The sequence below is a fragment of the Ranitomeya imitator genome, chromosome 1 (genome assembly GCF_032444005.1).
Source record: "Ranitomeya imitator isolate aRanImi1 chromosome 1, aRanImi1.pri, whole genome shotgun sequence".
NCBI lineage: Eukaryota > Metazoa > Chordata > Amphibia > Anura > Dendrobatidae > Ranitomeya > Ranitomeya imitator.
Window position 1 is genome coordinate 188,262,002 of NC_091282.1, and position 24,468 is coordinate 188,286,469.

The following is a 24,468-nucleotide window of genomic DNA, read 5'->3' on the forward strand; positions in this document are numbered from 1 at the left end:
AATACCACTTTAATGGCACCTACTACATGACTGATACGTGTGACTTTTTCCTAACATACATCCAATTTTCATCCGTGTGTCCGCTTTATAAGCCTGTGTGACATCCGTGTGATGACTGTGCAATCTGTTTTCATACAACCACCCTCAAAAATGTACATGATCAAATACAGTTTACAATGTTTATAACAAATGTATCCGTAAAAATCGGATGTTCAGAGTCGGATTTGGGTTTTTATGCGCCCATAGCCTTGAATGAGTGAGACTCAGAAGAAAGTAGTGCATGTACCGATTTTTGTCTCTTACAGTCAGGCCGAGATAAAAAATCGTTCATTTGATTAGCGCTATTGACTAAAGTTGGTCACTGTGCTAAAAATCGGATAGCACATGTCTGATTTACACGCTTGTCTGCGTGAGCTTTAACACTTACGTGGGTTTTCAATCTTCTTTCTTAAAGGGAATCTGTCACCCCAAAAATCGTATATGAGCTAAGGCCACCCGCATCAGGGGCTTATCTACAGCATTCTGTAACGTTGTAGATAAGCCCCCGATGTAACCTGAAAGGTAAGAAAAACAGGTTATATCATTATCACCCAGGAGCGGTCCTGTTGCGGCCCGGTCCGATGGGCGTCGCGGTTTGTGTTTAGGGCTTCCCATTTTCTTACAATGACGTCCTCTTCTGGTCTTCCTGCCGTGGCTCTGGCGCAGGCGTACTTCATCTGCCCTGTTGAGGGCAGAGCAAAGTACTGAAGTGCGCAGTTGCCGGGAAAGGTCAGAAAAGCCCAGCACCTGCGCACTGCAGTACTTTGCTCTGCCCTCAACAGGGCAGATAAAGTACGCCTGCGCAGGAGCCGCGACAGGAAAACAAGAAGAGGACGTCATCGTATGAAGATGGGAGGCGCCGGACCGCAACGCCCATCGGACGGGACCGCAGCGGGACCGCCCCTGGGTGAGTATAATATAACCTGTTTTTCTTATCTTTCAGCTTACATCAGGGGCTTATCTACAGCATTACAGAATGCATTACAGAATGCTGTAGATAAGCCCATGATGCTGGTGGCCTTAGCTCATATACGATTTTTGGGGTGACAGATTCCCTTTAAGATATAAAAGTTATATTTTATATTCACATTTGCTTTTTCTAACTAACGTTTTGCCATACTCTTTTGGATTGTTGGAAGGGTGCCCATCAAATGTGATTATAAGAAAAAGAAAATATAACGGAGCGTGCCTCTTAATAAAAAAATATCGCAATCACAGATGCTCTTCTACAGCAACAGATGAGCCTTTAGGACATGTTGTTACATAGCAGATACATTGCACTTTTCCCGATTTCCTGCAATAAATGACGTTATAGCAGAATTTTGGGTGACATTCTACCAAACCTTATCCATAAGATGGATAGAAATTTAGCAGATTAAATGCAGCAGTTGTGCACATTTTACAATTGTTTTATATAACTTTTTATGCTGCAGATTTAACAGCAGCATTTCCATAGCACAAGCCTTATGATCTGATGCAGACTGTCCCCTTGTGGAAAGTATACAATGAATCGGTAACGAGGGAATATACACCACGTCAAACAATGGGGATTTTTTCTCCTACATCTAGTAGTCATATACCCATAGCATGGACAGCATTCATGAAAATAATCACGGTCGATAGTGTCTGAAGCAACTAGAATGTTAAGTTCCCACATTTAGCATCTTACATTGCCAGCAAAGCGGATGGGGTTTATAGAGATTTCATGCCCACAGTCCAGAGACTGAACCTCCGCAGTCCCGCTCAGAATTGAGCAGAGATCTGCTCCATTCCTTGTCTATGGGTCTAATGGAAATAGCAGATTTATGTGTCTGGCAGTGCCATAGACAATTAACGAGGTGGAGGGTGCCCATCAACACTACACATTCAGAATGGAGTTGCAGCACCCCATTTTCAGGATTGCAGGTGACCCCAATCCGCATGCTATCCCCTATTCCATAGGTGATAGCTTGTATTTTTGGGATAACCCTGTAAACATAAATGGTATTCTTAATTATTATATTGCTAGGCTGGTCCAAGATACCAGTCCAAGTGTTAGACTAGGAAAGTGATATGTGAACTGATTTCTGTGGCTAAACCTAAATTGGAGCCCTGGAAGCAGAAATCTAAGAGGTTGCTATGGAAAATGTCTCCACTTTCCCATCACACCGCTTTTCATCAATAAGCCCCAGTCCATTTTCCTATAATGGCAAATCGCCAACACAGTGTGACACAATGAGATGAAGTGTTAAGGTGCAGTGAATATTGGAGTGGAGAGTGAACCGTAAGGAAGCCGAGGGTGATCCGCCGAGACGAGCGTCGCTGCCAAGGTATAAACGACCTGATGTAATACAGACGGCAACAACAATCTGTCTGCTGGAGAACGCCAATCACAACTACTGTACCATAATGCAATGAAACATTCTGCATTCAGGCAGCAAATTAACTGATAGCAGCCGAGGGGCAATCAATATCCCTGGCAGGGACACAGCCTGCTACAAGTGCCAGAGCCCATGTTACAAGCAGCTGGAGAATTCGACAATTTGTGATTATTTATGAGCAGTTTTACAAGGAAATTAATGTGCCGCACATTTTAGTACCAAAAGGGAAAATTGTTGCTTACACGATATGCCTATTTACAGATTGGAGCATGTTTTTAAGAATTTTAATCAAGAAATGTTACTAAAAAAAGAAAAAGCTGATATTGCAGCTAGTTCAGAAGAATTTACCTGTAGTTTTTTAACCACATTCAGCACAGACCACAAATTCATTAAAAAATCTATTAATGAGTTGTGGTAAATAGTGAGAGAGGATAATATACTGGGAAAGTTGGTGCCGCAACATCCCAAAATTATTTTTAGGAGAGCACCCAGTTTGAAAAATAAACTAGCACCCAGCAGACTTTTTGATGAATGCAAAAAATTATCTGCTTCACAAAAACCAGGGATTTTCAAATGTTTTCACAAAAAATGTTTGTGCTGTGGCAATATAGCACATACTAGTACAGCATTTAAACATTCTTCCTTTCCTCACCCTTTTCCAATCAGCTACCATTTCACTTGCACCACTTCTTATGTTATTTATATTATCACTTGTCCATGCAACAAGATATATGTTGGTAGGACAATACAACCACTTCACCTCCGCATGAATTCTCATCGACATAATATCAAAATAGGTTACCTTAAACATGGTCTTTCCAAACACTTCAGTATTTCACATAATTGCAATCCTTCACTATTTCGAGTTCACCCCATTGATCACGTTCCTGCACATGTTTTTAATCGCATACAATCACTTAATAAGAAAGAGCTTTTTTGGATATACACTTTGAATTCCCTTGAGCCTGAAGGGCTAAATGTAATGTCAGATATTCTTTGACTTGTTTGTTTGTTTTTGTTTTTTTTTTTTGTGTGTTTTTTTTGTGTTTTTTTTTTTTTATTTTTATTTTATTTAAATATTAAATGTCAATTAAGAATTAATGTTATTAATTTATAAAAAGTTATTTGCCAAGATTTTATGTACCATATATATGTTTTAAATCTTGCTTTTTGTATTATAGTATAAGTGCCTTGGTGCCCCTCCCCTTCCTTTTGTCTTATGTATAAATACACCCTGTACTGTGCTATGTATTATATGCCCTGAAGAAGAGAGTAAGAAAGCTCTTGAAACGCGTAGGCTTCAATAAAAAACCTAAAATCTACCTCGTGAGCGCGGTCTTCAGTTCGCCCAAGACTACTACCCTCAATATCCTTTTGGATTTTTGTGGAGACCTGCTGCTACGGTTATGCCTTCATGGGAGTTGTGACCTTTGGTTCACAACTGAAATAGGTGAGCACATTTCCCGCAAAGGATTGTATTCTTTCAAATATAGTGAGACACATTGGGGGCGCCTTGTGTTTTTTTTTTTTTTTCTTTATTTACAGATGTAACACAGCGGGCGATGCCATGACTGGTGGCAAATGGGCTAATCTAACCAACTGACCCTTGAAGGTCAGTCAGCAGTTCTACTAGTTCAGCATGAAGAGAAATGGCTGCCGTAGGGCTCTGCAATGGAGATATGAGATGGAGGAGCAGTGTCCACGCTGGACACAATCATCAGACTTATGTACAGCGTATGGATTCACAACAGGTCTTCACTGTAAGCCATGTTGGGACTGGTTGGGATTTTTAGAAATTTTCTGAAGAAAGTGAATGGTTATATATATAAAAACATTAACTACCATTCATCTGTTAAAAGGGTTTTCCCCATGAGCAAAGTACACTGTAGTCACTAAATCTTGGATTAACAATAATTCCACCATTGGATGTGTTAATAAAAAAATGTTCCCGTGCTGAGATAATCTTATAAATGTGTCCCTGCTGTATACAGTGTAATGGCCGTGCAGGGACATGGTCTGATCATTCCACAGCTACTGGGCAGGGAGGAAGCAAAAGAGAATACAGACAGGACAGGATGGGATCACAGCTGATTCTTTCTGTGAGGTAAAATATCTCCCTGCCTGTTTTTAAAGGGAACCTGTCACCCCGTTTTTTGAGATTGAGCTATAAATACTGTTAAATAGGGCCTGCGCTGTGTGTTCCTATAGTGTATGTAGTGTACCCCGATTCCCTATGTATGCTGAGAAATAACTTACCAAAGTCGCCGTTTTCGCCTGTCAATCAGGCTGGTCAGGTCGGGAGGGCGTGGTGACATCGGTGGTTCTTCCTCAGCTTTACGTTGGTGGCGTAGTGGTGTAGTGGTGAAGACACAGCGCGCGATCTGCTCTGTAATCCCTTGCATCGGTGGGGGCGGCCATCTTCCTGGGGCCGCGCGTGCGCAGATCGAGTGCTCTGCTGCACGGGGCTTCAGGAAAATGGCCGCGGGATGCCGCGCGTGCGCATTAGAGATCGCGGCGGCCATTTTCCCAAAGCCGAGTTTGCATCTCGGCTTTGGGAAAATGGCCGCCGCGATCTCTAATGCGCACGCGCGGCATCCCGCGGCCATTTTCCTGAAGCCCCGTGCAGCAGAGCACTCGATCTGCGCACGCGCGGCCCCAGGAAGATGGCCGCCCTCACCGATGCAAGGGATTACAGCGCAGATCGCGCGCTGTGTCTTCACCACTACACCACTACGCCACCAACGTAAAGCTGAGGAAGAACCACCGATGTCACCACGCCCTCCCGACCTGACCAGCCTGATTGACAGGCGAAAACGGCGACTTTGGTAAGTTATTTCTCAGCATACATAGGGAATCGGGGTACACTACATACACTATAGGAACACACAGCGCAGGCCCTATTTAACAGTATTTATAGCTCAATCTCAAAAAACGGGGTGACAGGTTCCCTTTAAAACATTTTTTACCTCAAAGAAAGAATCAGCAGTGATCCCCAGCTGTGATGTCTGTATACTCTATTTTGCTCTTTCCCCTGCCCAGGAGATGTGGCATGATCAGCCCATGTCCCTGCATGGTCAGACACGGACATTATGCAGTAATATACTGATGAACATGTACTTTGTTAGTGGAAAAATCCCTTTACATTCTCTGGAATTTCTGGGACGCTTCATTGATGGGTTTTCAGAAAGGATTTCTCATATATCATTCATGTAGCTGCTGCAGCCAATCACTGGCTTTCACTGTTACATGCAAGCAGTACTGAGGCTATAAGAAGCATTAAAAAAAAATCCCATCCAACCCCTCCAATATATTGGTTAGGATGCTATAAGTGGCATCTGCACGGAAAAAAAACCCTCTATGCCTCAGCATGAAATTGGACAGTGGGTCCTCACAGAAGCCCATTGCTGAGTGGTTATATGTAGCGCATATAAACCAGCTCCATTTATCTGTATGTTCAGCAGTGGCGTACCACCAATGGCGACAGGCCACGTGACTGCTATAGGGCCTGTGAACCAGGGGAACCCGGTGTCAGCCCCCACACTCCACCCATCAGCTCCCGCACCGGGCCACCCCTCCACCTGTTAGAGCCCGCACTTCGCCAGTTAGCGCCCGCAACGGGTTCCCCCTCCCGTTGTCAGCGCAACCAATGATGATGGAGGAGGAAGCATCAGCAGACCCTTCCACCCCCATAATTCTTACTCAGCGTCTGAAGTGTCAGAGCAGCGGTCGCAAAGACGTCATTACAGCGTGCCCGCTGTTCTGAAATGTGCAGCGCTTCACACCACACACTCAGAAGACCGGAGTGTTGGGTGAAACAAGGAGAGGTGAGTATTGCACTTTTTTTTTTTTTTTTTAAATCAATGACTGGTGGTCATAATAGAGTATGGAGGACCAAGGGTGATGCATTATATTGTATGGAGAATCATGGGGGGGGGTGCATTATATTGTATGGAGGACCATGGGGAGTGCATTACATTCTATGGAGGACCATGGGGAGCACATTACACTATATGGAGGCTATGTGGGGCCATTATAATATTTGAAGGGCTATATGGGGGGCCATTATACTGTATGCAAGCAATTATACAGTATGAAGGTTTGTGTGGGGTCCATCATACAGTGTAGAGGGCCATTATACTGTGTTTGGGCCCATTATACTGCATGGAGGGCTGTGTGGGGATCACAGTTGGGTGATCATACTGTTTTGGGGTCACCATACTTTTTGCCTTGGGAGTTGAGTAGGGGTACAGTAGGATCATTATACTGTGCATGTGGAGGCTAACGTGGAGTGATTCACCATGGAGGTATCGTACTGTGTTTGGGGGGCACTTTTGTTGGCATCATACTTTATGGGGGCAATGAAGGAGGAAAATTACTATGTAAAGGCTGGAAAGTTGTGAGATAAGGTCTTTCGTGACCTGGACAATTATTTATTTTTGGGGGGCCCAATTAGAACTTCTGCCCCTGATGTCCAGTACTGGCGGTCACCGGTTTCTCAGACCTTCATTATTGTGCTAAAGCTGTTTGTGATCACGCAGATGCTGCCATGTGTGATCACAGTATATCGAGTTGAGGGAACAAAGTCATATTTTAGCAGCAGACAGTGAACAACATAGAACTAAAAGCAATCATACCCTTCGGCGTAGTCTATCCCTTTCTTCTCGGATGGCATTCATAGTAGACTTGGTCCTATTAAGATCTTCCTCTTTGCTGCAGAGCATGGCAGTCAGGCTTTCGTTTTCTTCCCGCAGACCAGCCAGCTCTTTCTCCCATCGCGACCTCTCTTCTGCCAAATTAGGATATAATTCACGACCCAGAACACCCTCTATTTCTTCAACCGTCTGGCAAACAAAGAGCACACTGTATTATTACAACAGACAATATGGGATCAAGCAGCTGATAAGGCTACACATTATATTCAGTAGACATGTGGACTACCCTGTGTGATTGGGAATTGAGGTGGCCAAATACGTTAGATAAATGTTGCCAAAACAGCTGATTTCAGCAAGGCTGGCTGACCACGTAATGTGTGCAGCAAAAGCCGGAAAAAGGAATTTTATGCCTGATCCTTTGGTCCTTAAAGGGAACCTGTTAAATAACAAATAGTATCTGATCTCCAGGAAGGATATTATAGAGCAGGAGGAGCTGATCAGATTGATACATCATTTGTGGGAAGTTGCAATAAAACTTGCACTGTATTCATTGAAATCCCTGGTGTTTGTACGCCAACGAGTTGAGTGGGTATGATTCTACATAGAGATAACAGTCAATGACTGAGCAGGACCACCCACTAAACACATAAGAATATAAACACCAGAGATTTCAATGAATAAATAACAAGTTATACTGAATCTTTTCAGATAAACCTATACAAACATTCGTCTCAGCTTTTCTTTGCTTATACGTTATAGGTTCCCTTTAAGAGAGATATGTGTGGCAGTGACTTACTTTCCCTCACCCCATGGAGAACACATGCACGCCTGACTGAGTCGAGGATGCATGAAGGCTCGGGAGGAATAGCCGTAAACTGAACACGTGTCCAGCTACCGAGGATAGCCACATTTACATTCATCATGGCAGCCCCTGATGTAGGAATACATTTTCTGTAAAATTCTATAACGTATTTTTGCACAGTGTGTAGACATGTAAGAGGATTACCTTAATGGCCAGGTCACAGTGTTCACTTGCTGTTGTGAGCTGCTCGATGTGTCTATCAACGTCCGCCACTGACAGATTGCAGCTACTCTTTTTTCTCCCACAGACGACATTTTCTAGGCCTGTCAGTACTCTCTGCAGCTCAGAGTTCAGGTCACTGCAGGTGTCTACAATGAAAAAAATAAAATAAATTAAAATAAAAGGAAATCCGAAGTCCCAATGTAACACTGACCTAGAGGAGTCTGGGTTTAACACCTTTATGACCGGGCCAAATTTTACAGTTCTGATCAGTTTCACTGTATGTAGTAATAACTCTGGAACGCTTCAATTGGTCCCACTGATTCTGAGATTCTTTTCTGTGACACATTGTACTTCATGATAGTGGTAACAATTATTCAATACGACTTGCGTTTGTGAAAAAAATGGAAATTTGGCCAAGATTTTTCAATTTTCAAACTTTTCATTTTTATGCTGTTAAACCAGAGAGTTATGTCACACAAAATAGTTAATAAATAACATTTCTACATGTCAAACAGAACAATTTTTGAAACATTTTTATTGTTAGGAAGTTCTAAGTGTTAAAAGTTGACCATCGATTTCTCATTTTTCCAACAAAATTTACAAAACCATTTTTTTTTTTAGGGACCACCTCACATCTGAAGTGACTTTGAGGGGTCTATATGGCAGAAAATACCCAAAAGTGACACCATTCTAAAAACTGCACCCCTCAAGGTGCGCAAAACCACATTCAAGAAGTTTATTAACCCTTCAGGTGCTTCACAGGAACTAAAGCAATGTGGAAGGAAAAAAATTAACTTTTAATTTTTTTCACCAAAAATTTACTTTAGGGTATGTGCAGACGATCTGGAACGGTCAGCGTTTTGGATGCAGCACATGTTCACTGCACCCAAAGCGCTGCCGTCTATTGAAAGAAGGTGAATCGCATGTGTTCATTGAACCATGCAGATTCGCCACATCTAATACATTGTATGGGTGAAATTTCTCTTGCGGAGAAAGTGACATGCTATGGTCTGGAAAGACTAGCTGCATGCCCTTCTCCGCGGGACAGCCATGGGCTTCTCTGGATGCATAGTGGACATGGGAATTCTTAACCCCTTCACCCCGAAGCCTGTTTTCAACTTCCTGACCAGGCCATTTTTTTCAATTCTGACCACTGTCACTTTATGAGGTCATAACTCTGAAACGCTTCAACGGATCCTGGTGATTCTGAGAGTGTTTTCTTGTGACATATTGTACTTTATGATAGTGGTAAAATTTCTTCGATTTGACTTGCTTTTATTTGTGAAAAAAATAGAAATTTGGCGAAAATTTTGAAAATTTAGCAATTTTTGAACTTTGAATTTTTATGCCCTTAAATCAGAGAGATATGTCATTCGGCAACAATTTGTTTATTTTCACAAGGGTAAAAGGAGAAAATGATCCAATAAAGTTGGTGAGCAATTTCTTCTGAATACGCCGATAGCCCATATGTGGGGGAAAACCACTGTTTGGGCGCATAGCAGGGGTCGGAAGGGAAGGAGCGCCTGATGTGCCTAAACATTGGAAAACCCCCACAAGTGACCCCATTCTGGAAACTAGAGCCTTTAACGAACTTATGTAGCTGTGTGGTGAGCACTTTGAACCCCCAGGTGCTTCACAGAAGTTTATAACGTAGAACCGTGAAAAAAAAAAAAAAAATCACATTATTGCCACGAAAATTATCTTTTAGCAACGATCTTTTTATTTTCACAAGTGTAAAAGGAGAAAATGGTCCACTAACATTGTTGAGCAATTTCTCCTGAATACGCCGATACCCCATATGTGGGGGAAACCACTATTTGGGAGCACAGCAGGGCTCGGAAGGGAAGGAGCGCCTTTTGACTTTTTGAACGCAAAATTGGCTGGAATTGAGAGTGGACGCCATGTCACGCTTGAAGAGCCCCTGATGTGCCTAAACACTGGAAACCCCCCACAAGTGACCCCATTTTGGAAACTAGACCCTTTAACGAACTTATATAGCTGTGTGGTGAGCACTTTGAACCCCCAGGTGCTTCACAGAAGTTTATAACGTAGAGCTGTGAAAAAAAAAAAAACATTTTTTCCCACAAAAATTATCTTTTAGCCCCAATTTTTTTTAATTTTCACAAAGGTAACGGGAAAAAATAAACCACTAAAGTTGTTGCACATTTTCTCCTGAATACGCGGATACCCCATATGTGGGGTAAAACCACTGTTTGTGCGCACGGCAGGGCTCAGAATGGAAGGAGTGCTGTTTTGGATTGCAGACTTTGATGGAATGGTCTGCGGGCATCATGTTGCATTTGCAGAGCCCCTGATGTGCCTAAACAGTGGAAATCCTCCACAATTGACCCCATTTTGGAAACTACACCTCTGAAGGAATTTATCTAGGAATAGTTTTATAGTAATAACTATAATGCTTTTGGTTTTAGTGAATGAATTTATAATGTGGCGGTATGTGTAAGATGTGCTAAGTACATCAGATTATAGAAGTGTTGTGTCAAAAGGGTATAAACTAATTTTATTAATTTGTGGACATGTGGTACGCTTTGAAACAATCCTTAATGCAAAGGCCAGGTTTCTCAGGGCAGGTTTCACAATGGTAAGTTGGGTCCTTTCGGATTCCCCTCTTGAAGCATCAATTTTTTGTACCATACTTTGGCTTTTTGCATGGCACTGTATGGTGGACCTGATCTGAAAGATCCACACCCCCCATGTACCGATTGTAATCCAAGATACAATCTGGCTTTAGGACTTGTGCTGTGGTCCCACGAACAGTGACAAGGGTGCTGTTGTCACGGTGTATGGTGGTCAGGATAAGGACATCTCTTTTGTCCTTAAACTTGACCACCAGCATGTTGTCGCTGCATTGCGCTCTGCTTTCCCCTTTTCTTAGCATTTGCCCAATTAGCGGCTTAGGGAGGCCTCGCTGATTTTTTTCGCACGGTGCCACATGCAGCTGTACCTCTGGCAGAGAGGGCCTTGAAGAGTGGGACGCTGGTGTAAAAGTTGTCAATGTAGAGGTGATAACCTTTATCCAGCAGTGGGTGCAGCAATTCCCACACAATTTTCCCACTCACCCCCAGGACTGGGGGGGCATTCAGGGGGGTTAATTTGGGTATCCTTCCCCTCGTAGACCCTAAATCTGTGGGTGTACCCTGAGGTACTCTCGCACAGTTTGTACAGCTTTATTCCGTACCTGGACCTCTTACTGGGCAGGTAATGTCGGAATTTTAGCCTCCCTTTGAAGTGAATGAGAGATTCATCAATAGCGATGTCCCTCTGGGGTGTGTACGCCTCAGCAAATTTTCTGCTTAAGTGTTCAACCACTGGCCGAATTTTATATAGATGATCAAAGTTAGGATAGTCTCGGGGAGGACACTGCGCATTATCACTATAATAGCAAAAATCTTTGGATCCCTTCAAATCGTGTCCTTGTCATGGCCATGCGGAATACCGGTGTTCTGTAGAGAATATCAGTACTCCAGTACTGACAAATTTCTTCTTTTTATTATGTCCATATGCAACACAATTCCCCAAAATATCAATCTCTGCTGCATTTACGGGGGTCCATCTGGCGTATGATGACGTGGGACTTTGGGTGAAAAATTGCTGGGCATACAGGTTCATCTGGGCCACCATAAGATTTATTATTTCCTCACTGAAAAAAGAATTTGAAGTAGTCAATTTCAGTGAGGCCAGTGGTGTCAAACTGGATTCCTGAGCTGCTGCGGGGGGTGCAATCCATACGGGATCGATTGCTGCAGGAGTTGCCTGGGTCCTAGGGCGCCTTGTTGGGGGTCCTTCCTCACCAGATGAGGAGGAGGAGGAATAGAGGAATGTGGGATCTTCCTCACTGGCTGTATCCGTGTCGGACGCAAGGATGGCGTAAGTCTCCTCTGGTGAATATCAAGACAAAAGAAAAAAGGGTAGCATGCATTTCAGAAGGGATCACCACTCAGAAGTATCAAATAATAATAATAATACAATTTTATTAAATCACACTTTTAACACTGCACAAAAACGTTAAAAACATTTAAAATTGCAAACCACAGCAAAAATAGGAACAAAGACCTATAATAAGGTCATACCACAGTTCCACCCTAAACACAAGTAGATGTATCAGATGCTATCATTAGTTCACAAGTAGCCATAAACAACAACAACATGTTGGTATAATGCAGCAGAAGTCTACATATAGGAATCAGATATCAGGGGTCATAGATACAATATTTGCCCCTTCAGAAATCCCTTTAGGCATAGAGTGCCGAAAAATACAGCAGCTTATACAACCTGAACCTGTTAATAAGACTTCCCAAATAAAGTCCCTGTGAGACGCATCAATGCAAATTGAGGATAATGGTAGGAAGGGTGGACCTGGGCACATTATTTGGGAAGTCTTACTTCGGAAAGTAGGAAACTGGCTATTAGGAGCAGTGCCTAGTAAAAGGACTATAAACATGAGGATGAATGACCTTGGGGAGATCAAAACATCCAACACCGTGGAGACACCATCACGTGTTGGATGTTTTGATCTCCCCGAGGTCATTAATCCTTATGTTTATAGTCACTAACGCTGTGACGCCGGCTGTACTAACACGCTACCACTAAAACTACGCTGTACTACTATAATATTTTTCTAAAAAAAACTTGGACGTCGCTTAGACTGCGAAGTCCGCTACACTAACTAGCTAAAAAAGAAAAATTCCCATGGTGCAGTCTCTGATCAGCAGCGATACTGATCAAAGCGCTGCGGGCACAGGAAGAGCACGAATGCTCTGCGCAGGACGACGCGCACAGGAAAAAAAGTGCGCAAAAAAATTAATTGGAGGGAGGAGAGGGAGGGGGGTACTGGAACAGGGAGGGGGGATGGGAAAGGGGACGTCAAACACGGACGCTGGCTACGGTACTTTGCTGAGCCTGAACCTACACTGTACTAACTACAATTATTATTTTTTCTAAAAAAAAAAATCAGACTTCGCTCAGACTGCGAAGTCCGCTACACTAACTAGCTACAAAAAGAAAAAGTCCTGTGGCACAGTCAATTGGAGGGAGGAGAGGGAGGGGGAGTACTGAAACAGGGATGGGGGATGGCAAAGGGGAAGTGCTGCTGCTGTGATCACAGGCCTCACAGCAGGCAGATGGCAGCAGAGAGCACAGAGCACTAAGACAGAGCAGGAGATCAGCAAACAGCACAGGAAGGCAGGAGATCCCTGGGTTGATCACACTGGCCACCACAATGGATTCTTTGACTCACACAGCACCAATCACAGTCTGTCACATGCTTTTTTTTATACAACTTTGTCAGCTTTGCTGTGATTGGCTGGTGAGAGTTCACCAGCCAATCACAGCGATCGCCGATGCGGTTTGGTGCAAAAGCAGTAGGAGATCAACAACAACATATGAGAGCATAGCATGTCAAATTATATGAGAGTGTAGCATGTCAATTTACAAAACAATCAGAAGCTAATAACAGGGTGAGAGCTGTGTCCTCCAATGAATGGCTCGGAGAAAAGGATTTTAAGGTGAGTACACAAAAATCCCTATTTCTCCTTCGTCTCATTGGGGGACACAGACCATGGGACGTCCCAAAGCAGTCCCTGGGAGGGGCAACATCAGATCAGGCCCTGTGTAACTGCTACTTACAATAGCGCCACCGCGGCCTGCAGAGTCCGCCTGCCCAGACTCATAACAGTAGAAGTCTGATAATTATAGTGCTTCATGGCTGCATGCGGACTGGACAAACCCGCAAGCTTTCAGCCGTGCTTTATTGACGCCTGGTGCCTAGAGCCCAAGAAACCTCGATCGACAGAGTGGAGTGGAGTTAGGCTGATGTCTAATCCAGGTGGACTCCTGGATGGTGTAACGAATCCACCAGGCTAACATGACCGATGAAATGGCTAAACCCTTCCTGTAACCATCAGGAAGCATTCCTCTGACAGTCAGGAAGCCCAAATAAGGTGTCCAACCTTCAGAAGGATGCCGAGCTCGATACGTACCTACTCAGAGCACTTACTTCGTCCAGAATATGGAGAACCCATCCCCCTTTTTGTGGACTCTTAACAAGGGACGGGGATGACCTGAGGACAACCTTGCCTTGATGGTAATAAGAAAAAAAGTCTGAATAATATAGCGGCTAGCTCCGAAGACTCGTCAGGATGATGAGATTGCAGAGAAAAAAAGAGGAGACCTTCCCTGATAGTAAAGTCTGTCCGGATCAAATAAAGTCTACTGTAAGACTCCCAGGACCATTAAGGACCCAAAGATCTAATGGTATGCGAAAGGGAAGGAACACATGTGAAAACTCCTTGCGAGAAAGACCCTACTCGCAGTTTCGTTGGAATAAGACGGAAAAAGTCCTAGCTCCGCAAACCAAAAAACCTAAAGTGGTCCGTTCGGATCTCCCAAGACCACTGGGGCCCTTCCCGCTTCCAAACGACTCTCGGAGGTAGTGGAAGGGAGGGTTACGGAAACTGGTACCACAGAAGAACCAGAGCATTCACTGCAACGGTTTTTGGATGCCACACAGTGCACCAATCACCACCAGACGCCACCCACACATATCAATAAACAAATATCACATAAAAAACATTGGGCCTTTCTCCAACGGGGACTCCCGTCCATTGTAGGATTCAGGTTGCCCCCGATGATGTCCTATAGGAGGGGTCGTAATTTGAGAGACAAATTAGTGAGGTCTGACATCGGCACAGAGAGGACCCCTACTCAACGGTTGTTGGGCGCAGCCAGGCATGGTAATTTTCCGTGCCTTGGCTGTGACTGTTGCAACAATATGTTGAAGGGTGAATTTTTTTATCACCCCCATACTGGCAGAAAGGTCTTTTTGAAAGAGAGATACACCTGTTTGTCGAGCTACGTGATATACATGATTGTGTGTCCGTGTGGCTTGACATACGTGGGTGAGACTACCACAGCGGTAAAGACCCGCATTAGTAAACACAAGAGCACTATAAGGACGGGTTTGACGGACCTACCGGTCCCAAAACATTTTCTAGAGAGTAGGCACTTTGTGAATCAGCTTCGATTCAGGGTCATCGATAGTGTCCCCGTATTGAGAAGAGGAGGGGACAGGGTGCAGATGCTCAAGACAAAGGAGATGAGATGGATTTACACATTGGGGTCGTTGCAACCCAAGGGTTTGAATTTGGATTTTAATCTATTATCCTGTGTCTAAACATGATCTGTATCCCTCGGGACAGCAGAGTCATCGGTGTTTGTTTGTTTTTATTTCGACATTGGATTTGGTGACATTTCTTTAATGTCATGTTTTTATCTCCCCCTTTTTTTTTTTTTGCAGGTGCTATGGGACAGTCGGTGGCTGGATGGGATGGTTCCGATATTGGACAGGAGGATTTTTAATCCCATGTTATCAGCTAATGAATGGATGTTTATTGATACGTTTTTTCCTTCTATGCCGTCCGACTGTCTCATTGTACTACAAATATGTCATGTGTTTTGCTTCTTCACATTTTTCTTGTTCTTTATGTATGCTATTTACCGTATCTCATAGGGGTCATGGGTTCTCTCTATGTGCTTCAATGACGGGTTGTTGATAGGGATGGAGATCTCTTTTGACTATATGTGCGCCTTTGATGGGTGAGCGGGTGAAGCTTGCGGTGTCTGCACTCGTGCGTCTATGCCTTAGGATGAGCCCTTTTTTGGGTCTGGTCCTGGCTGTGATGAGCTCCCTGTGCACCCTTCATTGGTGTGCTGCATAACCTGGGAGGCTGCGTCTGCGCGCTGGAGCACGGGGGTGGTCCGGCACTTCGGTCTTGCGGCGGAGGCTCGTCCTGGGCGTGGTGTGCCTGCGCAACTCTACGGCACCTGTATCTTGGGTGGCCGTGGGTGTGCGCGTGCGCCCGACGCCATGGTAACGGGCCTTGGCGGCGGTCATGTGGTGGGGACTCGCCTTGTGTTCTAGGCGCCTGCGCTGCCCCATGTCTCTTTGGGCGGTCCTTGATGACCTGGAAGGAGTATACAAGGGTCGGGAGCATATGGAATATAGAGCACTCTGGATTGGGCAGTTACGATGGGATTATATGTACCAGACGGTGTGATAGGATGTTTTTCCTCCTGGCGCAATATACCAGTCACTGTGATAGTCTGAGGCAGCCGATTGGCTGAGCGTTCCCATGGTGACGGAGATACAGGAAACAGCGGCTCGCCGATCCAAGAAGAAGACAAGAAGATTTATGCATTTATATGGTGATGGGTTGGTTTCTATTTGTTATAAAATTATGGGATTTCGATATTATTGTGTGCAGAAAGTCTGATGTTCGTTTTTTATGTGATATTTGTTTATTGATATGTGTGGGTGGCGTCTGGTGATGATTGGTGCACTGTGTGGCATCCACACTACTTAAGATGGCCCCCTGTGCTGTATTGTATGCTTGATAAAGACCAGGTGCTGGTCGAAACGTAGCTGTGACATGGCTGAATAAAGCTTATTTTTCAAGATTTCTACACCTGGATGGAGCGCTGTTCATTCTATATTTATTGATCTGGCTATATCTGGGACGGTTCCCTGGATGTTGAACGGGCGCCCCAATGCTGTGAGTGCTGTCAGCTTTCGCTTTTTCTATTTGCAACGGTTTTTGGATCTCGAGGGCGAACTATGAACTCGAGTACATTGGCGTTCAGTCTAGACGTCATCCGATCTACATCTGGAGAGCCTCAGAGAAGGCAGATCAGATAGAAGACTTCCGAGAGAGGTTCCCACTCACTTGATGCGCGACCCTGACAGCTGAAGGAGTCTGCTGTCCAGAGGTCTATGCCTGGGATGTGTACTGCCGAGATCACCTAATGATAGATCTCAGCCCATCAGAGAATGTGAGGCACCTCGTCCATGATGCCTAACCGTGGGTACCTGTTGGAAGATTGACGTATGGAACAGCCGTGGCATTATCCGATTGAATTCAGATGGTAGACCCACCAGAAAGCAGAGGACCTGCTGTAGGACTAGCTGTATCGTTCAGATCCCCAGAACAACGATCGGGAGAAGAAGGCTGTCAACGGCAGTTACTAATAATCACTGAACTGGAAGGAACTCTCCCGGATGAGGAAGGAGCTCAGAGACTACCCTCTGAAAGCCTATTTGACCTACCGAAAATGAGCGAAGCGAAGGAAAACAGCTTCCATTCAATCAAATGGAATGAGGGATTGAGAGGTCAAGTAAGAGAGTTCTAAGTTGAAGAGCCACGGCCTTGTCTCAAGGGAGAATTACCAACCCCCTGGAAGTGTCCAGGATCATCCTTAAAAAGGATATCTGCTGGGCTGGAAAAGAGGAAAAACTTGTCTAGATGAAGCTGCCAATCCAGGTGAGAGGGTATAGCAATTGACAGATGACTCAGCGAAGTCCTGGAAGAGCGGCTAGGAAGTCGACCGGACAGGGCAGGACGACCACGCCTCTAAGGTGCAAGAGGAACATGACAGGTTGTGACTTGAAAATGCAGTTTGCGAATGGAAAAGCTAAAAATAGGGGAAAATAGGAACGTGAAAGTAAGCATTCCGAATGTCGGTGGATGCCAGAAACTCCACCCTTTTCCGTTGAAGAAATAGCTGAGTGGAGAAACTCCATCCGAAGAAGGAGGACCTTGTCAAATTTGGTAGAAGTTTGAGGTCCAGGATTAGTCTTAGTTTTCGGTCCCTCTTTTTGGAACCAAGATCCCTTAGATCTAGACAGTCCTGGAAAACTCTTCCACTGCTGGTTGTCTATAGGAAACATGTGATCACAGGGAGTGACAACAGAGGCGTTTTTGAACGCAGAGTACACTTCCATTCTCTGAGCTATAATGCCCTTCTGGATGTAATGGTATTTGCAGGTGACAGCGCCGCATAACTAGCCGCATCCAAGAGGCATGAACCAGCTAGTCTCCTGCTCAAGAAATTTGATTGACCGGCTGTACTGTCTTCGGGAAAAGGTTACTGTTGTGAAGTAGTAAAGGTCTTCGACCAGGAGACTATTGCTCTAGCAACCCAAGGGGTGGTTAAGGAGAGCATTAAACCCGAGGCTGCAAGACGGAACGAATCAGATCTGCTATCTGATAGTCCGTAGTAATTTTAATTGATAACCCCTCGGGCAGGAATACTGGTAGGTATGCCACAGGAGATTTTCCCCGGTTAATCTGCCAAGTGGCAGAAGGACCGGCTGCATCCAGGTGGTCAGAAAAAGCAGTCTCTTGCAACCTCCGCTCTCTTTTGACAGTGAGGAGTTAAAATGATGAACCCTTGATCCACCACCCTCTTAACAAAGAAGTGGAGAGGGATCGTCCACCTTATTGCCTCCTCTGCTAAATAGTGGTTATGCAGAGAGGAGTGCTTGGATGCCAAAAGAGGGGTGCCATTGTACATCCACAGAGTTCAGGTCTCCGGGTGGACAGGGCTGGTTCCGGTGTTAGGTCTGGCTGCAGAAGAGTATACATGGAGGAGACACTCCATGTGCTCATCTATTGATAGTGTAGGGAGATCGGTGCCCTTTAAAAGGACCCGTCGCCCCTAAGAATCAGACCAGGCATGGCATCTCACATCATAGGGGGGTATACGTGGAGGGGATACCCCACGTGTTTGCATATTGGCTGAAAAAAAGGATATGTTGGTGTCAACCTGAGCCTGCCTCCAGATATTTGGCCGAAAATCTGTGGGACTTAGATCCTTCTGATTTAGGCTGCTGTAACCGCGTTTTTCCCAATGGGTTGGCTCTGTAAGAGATCTGACGTTCTCTGTCTTGATTAGGTCAACCTGGGCCAGCGGGGTTTGCCGCTGTGGTCCACCCGAAAAGACTTAAAACGTGCCTGAAACTGGCGACGAAATACTGCCTAAACCTTTGCTGTGGGAGAAAATTGCTTTCTCCTCCTGTGGTATCAGAAATGAGCTTATCCAATTTTTCGCCGAATAATCGGCCGCTCTGATAGAGCAGTAAGAGACTTCATCCAAGAACGCATTAATCAGATAGTTACCTGCTAGGGCAACCTGATTCGAAATCTCGGTCACCTCTGATGGCAGATCCTTATCCTGTTGAGCTCTCCTCAAAGACTCTGATCAGGATATGGCCTTGGCCACCCAAGACGCCGCAAGAGAGGGCAAGAGGGTTGAGCCTAAGGCCTCAAATACTGAACGCACCAGGCCTTCCATAAGTAGATCGGTTGGATCCTTAATAGAAGAACCATTAGGAATAGATAATAACGTCTTCAGAAACCAAATGAGATATGGGAGGGTCTACCGAAGGGGATTCCGCCCACTTCCTACGGAACTCTGAGGCGAAAGGATGTCTGCATTTAGAGCCTTCTGCCACGAGAACGCCTATCCGGCCGCTCCCAGAGACGCTGTACTAAATCCTCAAACTCAGGATGAGAACAAAAACAAAACAAAACTCTATGGGGCTGCTTAAAAGACACCAGGTTTTGGTTGATGGCTTCAATGAGGCTGTCTACTGACTCCTAGTAATCAGGCACCTCTAAATTGAGGGACCCTTCGGAATCGTACTCCGAACCATGTTCACTAATCTCCGCTGGTGAGGGTGAACGAAAGATGGAACTCAGGGAGACAGATGCACCCAACGGACCGGGGGACACGGTGTGGGTTCGATTCCCCCACGTCTGCCTAGTGAGAGAGCGGCCCCTGCAGGCCGGAGGCTCCTGTGAGTCGGAGGACCTTTCCAGGACAAGCGAACCGCTGCCTCTGGACCCAGATGGGGTCTGAAGGGACTCGATTGCCTTTCTCTTAGGGATGCCATAGATTGCGACAAAGACAAAGCCCATTCCGGGGGGAAGACCATGCTTTCGGCTCCTAACACACTGGGCTGAGTCGCAGGGGAGGGCTCCTGAGCGTGCTCGGAACTGCAGGCCTCACAGAGACGATTACTCTGGGCAAGCGGAAAAGTGGACCGAGAGGCCATACATGCAGCATATATAAAAACGTATGAGACTGGGTCCTTCTAGCCATGCTGCTGTTATAATCAGAACTTGGATAAGCTGCAGGAATATATAGTGCAGCTGCCAGGCTGGGGGGAGTAGCACTTACCCCAGTCCTGTGTCTCCAGCTGTCCTGTTGAACCCGTCACAGGAGGAAGCATCAGTGATGTCCCATATAAAAAATGTGCCCAATTGGTGGACGGTCCCATTGGAAATGGCGGAGTTTCGACTAGCGGCCTATTGGAGGCTGAAGCCGGGGGCTAAATTTTTCCCCAGCATTGGCCAGAGGATGAGGGGGCGGAGCCGCCAGAAGATGATGCGGCTTAAAGGGGTGGGACTTCTGCCTGGGGTCTAACCACGCCAGAAGGCGGGGCCTAAATTATCTGAGGCCCGCCCGAGTATGGTGGGGACGGACCCAGAAAAGGGAGGCAGGAACGGGATCTCGGCCCGCGGCCTGGCGCCGCCAGCAGCAGGTAACTCCCAGCACCCACCCGAGAACACGGGCACGGGGCTGGAGCGAGGCTTCCCATTTCGAATGGCAGGGGAAAACAGCGCAGGAGCCCTCCCAGCCCCCCACCTTGCATGGCTCCAGAGATTAAGGTTAGAGGGGGCTGTATAAAAGACGGCACGCAGGCATGCTAGCTCCATCTTCCCTTCAGGGGATGAGGAAATGGACCGTCCGCCTCCTTCCATCACCGTTGTCTGAGCATTGGTGATGCAGTGAGGGCCGCACGGACTGTCCATATGCGCCTGTACAGCCTAAGGTTTCGTTACTTTAGGGTGGTCAGGGCCGAGTCCGGCTTATTGCCCCACGTTGCGGGAGAGGATACGTGGATGCGACACTCCACGTGCTCGCCCGTTGTTGGTTTGGGGAGATCGGACCCCTTCAAAAGGGTCTGTCGTCAATGTCTCGTCTTCCATGGTGAAAAAGAAAAGGAAAAACAAAACGGGAGGTCTGGAAACCAGACCTGTGCCTCCTAAGACACTAAGCATGAACTGGTTAGCTGAGAGCCAACAGGAAGGTGTATACTGTGGGAGGAGCTAAGTTTTTTTTGTATCACTTAGTGTCAGCCTCCTACTGGCAGCAGCATACACCCAATGTTTCTGTGTCCCCCAATGAGGTGAAGGAGAAATGTATATCATGTCAGAAGAGAGATCATTGTAACAGCGGGAACACTTTTTTTTTGTGTGATCGGTGATCGGAAAATCCAGCCCTGATCAAGTTCTCTGGGGACTCAGCTACCCCCGGTAGCCAAGACACTGGAGATTTTCCGACTCTGGGGGGTTACAGCCTTATTCCTGATCACCATTTTAAAATGGCGATGAGAAAACAAGTAGCTTTAGCTGCAGCGGTTTTAATGCCTATTGGAGGTCCTTAAGGGGTTTTCCTATGGACAAAGTTAAATTTAAAATTGATTTTAAATCAATAGATCTTGGATTTATAATGACTTCCACAACTGGATGTGTTTTAAAAAAATGTTCCTGAGCAGAGATAATGTTATAAATGTTCCCCTGCTGTGTACTGTGTAATGGCCGGGTCTGACCGTGCAGTAACATGGTCTGATCATACCACATGTCCTCGGCAGGGGAGGACACAGAAGAGACTATACAGATAGCACAGCATTGGATCAAAGCTGATTCTTTTTGTTAGGCCGGGGTCACACTGGCGTATTGCTTCCGATGCGAGAGCATCGGATGCAATATGCTAATGACCCTCGGCTCCTGCTCGCATGCGTCATGCGTCTGTGCTCCGATTCTCTTGCACAGGGAGGATCGGAGCACAGCTGCGGAGGAGGTGGAGAAATGAATTTCTCCATCTTGTCCATTGCTGGGATCCGCTTATAGCGCACATCACTCGGATGATATCCGAGTGGTGTGCGCTGTCTCACTCGCACCCATAGGCTTACCGTATATACTCGAGTATAAGCCGAGATTTTCAGCCCAAAATTTTGGGCTGAAAGTGCCCCTCTCGGCTTATACTCGAGTCACAGTGGGCGGCAGGGTCGGCGGGTGAGGGGGAGAGGGCGCTGAGGCATACTCACCTAGTCCCGGCGCTCCTGACGCTGCCCCTGCCTGTCACACTGTCTTCGGTGCTGCAGTTCTTCCCCTCTTCAGCGGTCACGTGGGACTGCTCATTAGAGAAATGAATACGCGGCTCCACCTCCCATAGGGGTGGAGCCGCATATTCATTTCTCTAATCAGCGGTGCCGGTGACCGCTGATAGAGGAAGAGGCTGCGGCACCGAAGACCGTGTGACAGGCAGAGGGAGCGGGACGCCGGGAGCAGGTAAGTATGTAATATTCACCTGTCCGCGTTCCACACGCCGGGCGCCGCTCTGTCTTCGCGTCCTCTTGCTCTGACTGTTCAGGTCAGAGGGCGCAATGACTCATATAGTGTGCACGGCGCCCTCTGCCTGATCAGTCAGTGCGGAGAGACGCCGGGACGGGACGCTGGGAGCTGCAAGCAAGAGAGGTGAGTATGGCATTTTTTTTTTTATTGCAGCAGCAATGGCACAGCTTTCTATGGCACAGCTATGGGGCAATACTGAACGGTGCAGAGCACTATATGGCAGCTATGGGGCAATAATGAATGGCGCAGAGCACTATATGGCACAGCTATGGGGCAATAATGAACGGTGCAGAGCACTATATGGCACATCTATGGGGCAATACTGAACGGTGCAGAGCACTATATGGCAGCTATGGGGCAATAATGAACGGCGCAGAGCACTATATGGCACAGCTATGGGGCAATAATGAACGGTGCAGAGCACTACATGGCACAGCTATGGGGCAATAATGAAGGGTGCAGAGCACTATATGGCACAGCTATGGGGCAATAATGAAAGGTGCAGAGCACTATATGGCACAGCTATGGGGCAATAATGAACGGCGCAGAGCACTATATGGCACAGCTATGGGGCAATAATGAACGGTGCAGAGCACTATATGGCACAGCTATGGGGCAATAATGAACGGTGCAGAGCACTATATGGCAGAGCTTTCTATGGCACATCTATGGGGCAATAATGAACAGTATGGAGCATTATATGTGGCACAGCTTTATATGGAGCATCTTATGGGGCAATAATGAACGGTATAGAGCATCTATTTTTATTTTTGAAATTCACCGGTAGCTGCTGCATTTCCTACCCTAGGCTTATACTCGAGTCAATAAGTTTTCCCATTTTTTTTGTGGCAAAATTAGGGGGTCGGCTTATACTCGGGTCGGCTTATACTCGAGTATATACGGTATATGAGTGCGAGTGAGCCGAGAGTTTTCCTCGGTCCGAGACAATCGCAGCATGCTGTTGGGAGCGGCCCCATATGGTAACATTGGTCCGAGTGCAATGCGATTTTTTATCGTATTGCACTCGGCCGTATTACGGTTTAGTGTGATCCCGGCCTTAGATAAAGCATTTCCCTACCTGTCTGTATATTTTTTTTCTTTCCCCCTGCCCAAAAGATGTGGTATGATCAGACCATGTCTCTGTACTGTCAGACACAGCCATTACACAGTACACAGCAGGGGCACATATATAAGATTATCTCAGCACAAGAACAATTTTTTAATCACATCCAATTGTGGAACTTATTATTATTCCACGATCTATTGATTAAAATTACCTTTATATAGCACAGCAGTGTGTATAGAAGCTATCATCAGGAAATGACCTATTGTGGATTTTGTGTTACAAGTGTTTTTTGATGGCAGTGTCTAATTAAAAATAAATAAAATATATAGCAATCTTGCAATTTCACACTCGCCACTGGGGCCTTTTTAGACTAATTCTAGTCCTTTTAGGCAGGAAGAGCTTTCTGGACTACAATGACTAGTAACACCTCTATACACAGCTGATAGTACAGGATCTGCCATTCACAGTTGTGGATGTCACAGCTGACCCTGCTCATCCACCCTTCAGTGACCCCTGCACAGGCTCAGCAGACACTTCAACATAAAAGATAGGGTTAGAGTCTGACTATTGTGGCTATGAAAATTAAACAGATAATTAAAATATAAAAAAGTGGCCAGAGCTAAAATTGAAAGATTTCTTCTTTTGATTTTTAATACATATTGTGGTATATAAAAAGTACACTTGATATAAAAGCCTGATTTAAACAATAGGTCATTTTCTGATGACAGCCTCCTTTCAAGCGATCTCTAAGCAAACAGTTTGAAGCTTTTGGAACCTAGATCCCGACGGCTGCCATAAACAAACTTCCCATTGTCATTTTCATTAGAGCAAACCATAGACATCTCCTGACTGTGTATATGATCTTTTCACCACATGTATATATGTTTCTTTTCACTACATATTCTTTAGATAATTATACATTTTACATACTGTAGTTTAAGAATTAAGTCACGCTGATTGCCAGCCGGCTTCCCGCAGTAAGGCAACGTGGAGCCAGCTGTCAATTAACATGATGTTAGCAGTGAAGCTCCTTCAACAGAGCAGAGGGAAAGAG

General features: G+C 45.7%; 1 protein-coding gene across 3 annotated transcripts in view; it reads right to left on the bottom strand.

The window, feature by feature from the left end:
- Positions 1 to 24,468, bottom strand: part of MCC (MCC regulator of WNT signaling pathway) — a 514,674-nt gene that overhangs the window by 108,821 nt on the left and 381,385 nt on the right. For all 3 annotated transcript variants that reach the window (XM_069752911.1, XM_069752918.1, XM_069752927.1), the window contains 2 exons: positions 8,058 to 8,221; positions 7,034 to 7,240 (listed from right to left, as the gene is read on the bottom strand). In XM_069752911.1, coding sequence (XP_069609012.1) covers positions 7,034 to 7,240; positions 8,058 to 8,221 — 371 coding nt within the window. The remainder of the gene's footprint in view (positions 1 to 7,033; positions 7,241 to 8,057; positions 8,222 to 24,468) is intronic.